This window comes from Lipotes vexillifer, unplaced genomic scaffold, assembly GCF_000442215.2.
Source record: "Lipotes vexillifer unplaced genomic scaffold, Lipotes_vexillifer_v1.1 scaffold798, whole genome shotgun sequence".
Taxonomy (NCBI): Eukaryota; Metazoa; Chordata; class Mammalia; order Artiodactyla; family Lipotidae; genus Lipotes; species Lipotes vexillifer.
The window spans coordinates 394,908-399,089 of NW_006791593.1; the positions used below are offsets into that span (position 1 = coordinate 394,908).

Consider the following 4,182-nt stretch of genomic DNA (forward strand, 5'->3'; position numbering starts at 1 on the left):
CCCCCCCGGTTTCCCCTACACACCAGGGACCGTCACCTTCCCGCCTGACACTGCCCACTGAGATCCCTCCCTCCCAGTGTGGGATGGGCCACTCTGCCCCCCCACCCCCCGGGAGTCCCCACTATGGAGGCGGGGGGAGGTAACGGGAGGGAGAAAAGAAGAGCATCCTGGCCCTGCAGCTCGGGGAGGCCGTATTCCCACCTCCAGGTGGGGACGGGAGTGGATTATGACCCGGTGGGAGACCTGATGAACCTCATGAGAAAAGCAGTACCTGTTTGTGCACACGTGCCCCCCGCGGCAGCCTGGCCACCTTGCAGAGGGTCTGGAGGCCCACTCTACAGCCCTGGCTGCCGTCACAGGGAAAACTTGAACCCCCAGAACAGTTTGACACTGAGAAGCTGAGGTTAGGTCAGCCTCTCAGTCCTCAGCTGCACAGTCAGTACGTCTAGAGCACCCTGGAAGTGAGGTGCCAAGGCCAGGACAGCCCTGTCGCCCGGAACACGCTGCACCCTGTGGAGGGAGGGACCGGCCTCTCTGCCAGCCCCCCGGTGACGCCGATGCCGGTGTAGTGAGGGCGCTGGGAGGGTTCTTGCCGCACACACCCCTGCACTCCCTGAAGAAGCGGTTCCGGGTCTGGGGGGAGCGGGTAGGGCTGACGAGTCATTTAAAATGTTAGTGCCACGTGACCAGAGAAAAATGGCATGGGAATAAAGAGAGAACCGCCCCCAGGTATCCACCCTTTAGGCAGCCAGTGTGCTGTGTAATGGCTCACTGCATGTGACAGTGCCAGGGCCTGGCAGGTGGGCTCTGGGGGCGGTTCAGGGGCTTGATTAAATGACTCGGTGAGTGCCTTGTCCCCAGAGCTGAGGGAGGCGGCCAGAGGACGTGGTGGCCCCTGAGCTGCAGCTGCTCTCCCTGCCCTGGGGAGGAGGCCCCACCTGCTAAGGGGTACCTGGCCTTCGCTGGGTGTGCGGGACGCGGGGTGGTGCCCAGCATCCCCGGTAGTTTGTTTTCGGGGCCACAAGGTTCTATGGAATCTGCTTCCTGGTGTTTGGGGTTTTGTATTAGTTGAAGCAGCATATGCGGTTGAGGTGTTGCTGGGAAGGTGAGTCTTCGAAGGCTCAGCTCCATGCAGCCTTGTTGTATTAATCCTGGATTGGGTGGGGAGGGGACAGCGCCTCCTGGCCTACGGCCACCCCCTTTTCTCTGTAGCTTAAGCCAAAGATGTCAGTTCTTACCCGTGGTTACTGTGAGCTGAGGGGAAGGACGGGCTGACTTTGATGGGAGGGGCCCCTGCTCAGGTGTGTGGCCCCTGTGGTGTAAGGCACGGACACTGGCTCCCCAGGCTGGGCCACAGGCCTTCCGCTAGACTGGTTTTTGTGAGGAGCAGGTGATGACCATACCTGGGGACCCTGGCCTTGTGCAGACAGCTGAGATGAGGCCCCCGTGAGCAGATGTGTGCTGGCAGAGGGTGGGAGAGCCACCGGGAGGCGTGGACTTGAGTGGGGAGCTGCTGAGAGCCCTTCCTCTCCACGGCCTGCCTCTGTGGGACTCCCCCGACCCCCAGCTGGGTCCGAGGCCGGCATACCTTCATGCTGTACCGGTTGGGGAGCGCTGGACCCAAATTTGGACCAAACATGTGAAAACGAGACTCGCTGAGGCTGGTGGCCTCCTCCGTACCCATACGTGTCACTCCAGCAACTAACACGTCTACACCAGGCAGATCTCATACTGGTCGACAGGCTGCTGCTCTGAAATTGTCCTGTTCGGGCTTTGTTCGGATGGCCCCACCAGAAAAAGGTTTTCTCATGTTGACCAAGGGTGACTGGATGGCAGCATTCTCAGTTCTGATGGGGCCCTGCCAGGTGGATGTGTCCCTCCTTGCCGGTCACTGGCCCCCAAGGGCTGCTCTGGCAGGCGGAGTGGGCAGCACGGCTCCACCAGAGTAGCCTGGTCTCAGCCGGGAGCAGGCCAAGTTCAAGTGCATTCCCTCAGCCCTCAAAGGGGCCTTTGATGCACAGAGCAGGAACGCATGGCACCATCTCCGACCACAGTCCTGTCCCCCTGCGACCCACCTCTCTTATGCAGCCCCCTGGCATCTGGCAACATCTGTATTTCTGTGTAGCGAAGGGTGTGCTATCAGCTAATTTTATACTTCAAGGCACACTGCTATGCGCCATTCTTTTCTTTGGTAACAGTTGTTAAGGCACAGGCTTAAATGTGTCTCGGACAATTTGCTCCAATAACGAAGTTTCCATTTGAAGCTCTTAATTGCACATCCACACCTATGAGAGTAAGAAACCCAAAGCTTCTGGCTGATTGGCCAGGAAGGGGCAGCATGGAGCAGGGAGTGTCAGCAGCTGGGATCTTTGCTGGACGGCACAGGTCAGCTGCAGGCAGGCGCCGGGCAGGCTCACTGTGGGCCTCGGGCCAGCAGGCTCTGGCTGCCGTCCACCTGACTTGCCCTCACAGCTCAGCATCGGTGCACCTGTCCAAAGTGGGGTCAGACGTCGAGGGGTGGGTGGCAGGGCCAGTGCTGAGCCCCTGTGGAACTGTGGGCTTCGGGGTCCTCACCTCATGGCCCTGGAGCCTGCGAATGGCGTTTCTGCTTCTCAAGATGATGCTAGGGGCAGCTCTGGGAAGCAGCTGGTCCATCAGGTACTCGGGTGCAAAAGAGGCCAGCCCCTTTGGAAGACAGAGCATTTCACCCTGGGGATGCCTAAATGCCTCTACTTTGGTTTTTCTCACAGTTCGTCGGCCAGCAGTGCAGTGGCTTCCTTGGCCCTGGAGATCCTCCAAGCTGCTGGACACTAGGCAAGAAGGCATTTAGCACGAGCCCACTCTGCGGCACCCGCCCTCAGCTACACACATTCACCACATGGCACGTACAGCTCTATTTGGATCTAATAAAGTCAGCTGAACCCAGAACCTCTGGCTGAGATGATCTAACTCCAGACCCTAGAAAACCCACTCAGAATGGACCTCCTCGGTGCATGTGTGATGCGTCTGGGAACCCCAGGTTTGCTAGCTGTTCTCAGAACGCTCCTTCCCTCTGTGTGGGCCAGGTAGGCCTCTGCTAAAGCCTGCACTGCCTGTGCCAGTCTAGGCCTGCCAGCGTCTAGAAGCATCTTTCTTCTCTGGAGAAGATTTAACAGGCAGGACTAGGCAGGAATGGTTCCCCCGCCGCAGCTCCACGGGAAGCCTTCGGAAGTTATAGTCTCTTCTCTTCCTCCTACTTTTACCTGCTTGGCTTTTCTTCATTTCAGGGATGAAGTGGTTCCAAGAATCTTGGGGAGAACGGGGCAAGACTGCACTAACAGGAACAGGTGGTTAGAACTTTGCCTAAAGGAATGCGAAACGCTCAAGGGACGCTGGCTTCCTTGAAGATCTGCTCATCTAGATGGGATGATGGCATCAAGGTAGAATCACACCCCCAACTTCTACCAGTGACCCCCCTTATCCTTGAAGCCTTTCCAGCTTCTTCCTCACACATATGCCCTTAGTGCCCCCTGTGTAAGAGTCAAGCCTGTGAAAATACTGGGTGGACACTGCGCAGAAAGGGGCTGGGACTGTTTGTTGTACTGAGGGAGGGAGGGGTGGACCCTGGGCAGCTTGAACCAGATGAGCAAGTTGAGAACACTCCTTGGCCTCCTCTCTGGGTCCTCTGTTTCCCCCCACCTGCAGAATGAAAGGGCTCGACTAGATCAGCAGCTGCAGTGCTCTGGGCTGCTCAGAGAGGGGATCTGCCCCTTGACACACACTGCCAGAGCCCAGATGGGCTTCTGTCCCAGGCAGCAGCCCCTATGTGGGGGGAATAGGCGGGGGACGCAGAAGCGGGAGGCACAGGGGCACAAAGGCGGCCCCACACCTACTGCATCACGGGAAGCTGGGCACACTGTCGCCAACAGGCCCACTTTGCCGCGGTGATCTGGGTGGTGTGCCAGCTTCCATTTGGCTTTGTAACGAACACAGCAGCTCCGTGCCCGCCTCCGTCGAAGGCGTGGATGTCACTTACCTTATTTAAACCTCACCACCTGCCAAGCAGACCTTCTTATCTCCATTTCATAGGTGAGAAAACTAAGGCTCAGAGGAGCCAGTCGACTTGCCCAAGGCCCCACTGCTGGGTTGAACTCGGGACTCGGACTCCGCAGCCCGTGTGTCTGCCAGTGGGATGTCCAGAGT

General features: G+C 58.3%; 1 protein-coding gene across 1 annotated transcript in view; it reads left to right on the forward strand.

Moving 5' to 3' along the window:
- Positions 1 to 2,814, forward strand: part of LOC103079147 (serine/threonine-protein kinase ULK4-like) — a gene marked incomplete at its 5' end in the record, with an annotated part of 395,550 nt that extends 392,736 nt beyond the window's left edge. The window contains one exon of the mRNA XM_007464471.1: positions 2,751 to 2,814. Within this exon, the coding sequence (XP_007464533.1) occupies positions 2,751 to 2,814 (64 nt within the window). The remainder of the gene's footprint in view (positions 1 to 2,750) is intronic.
- Between the last annotated feature and the right edge of the window lie 1,368 nt (positions 2,815 to 4,182).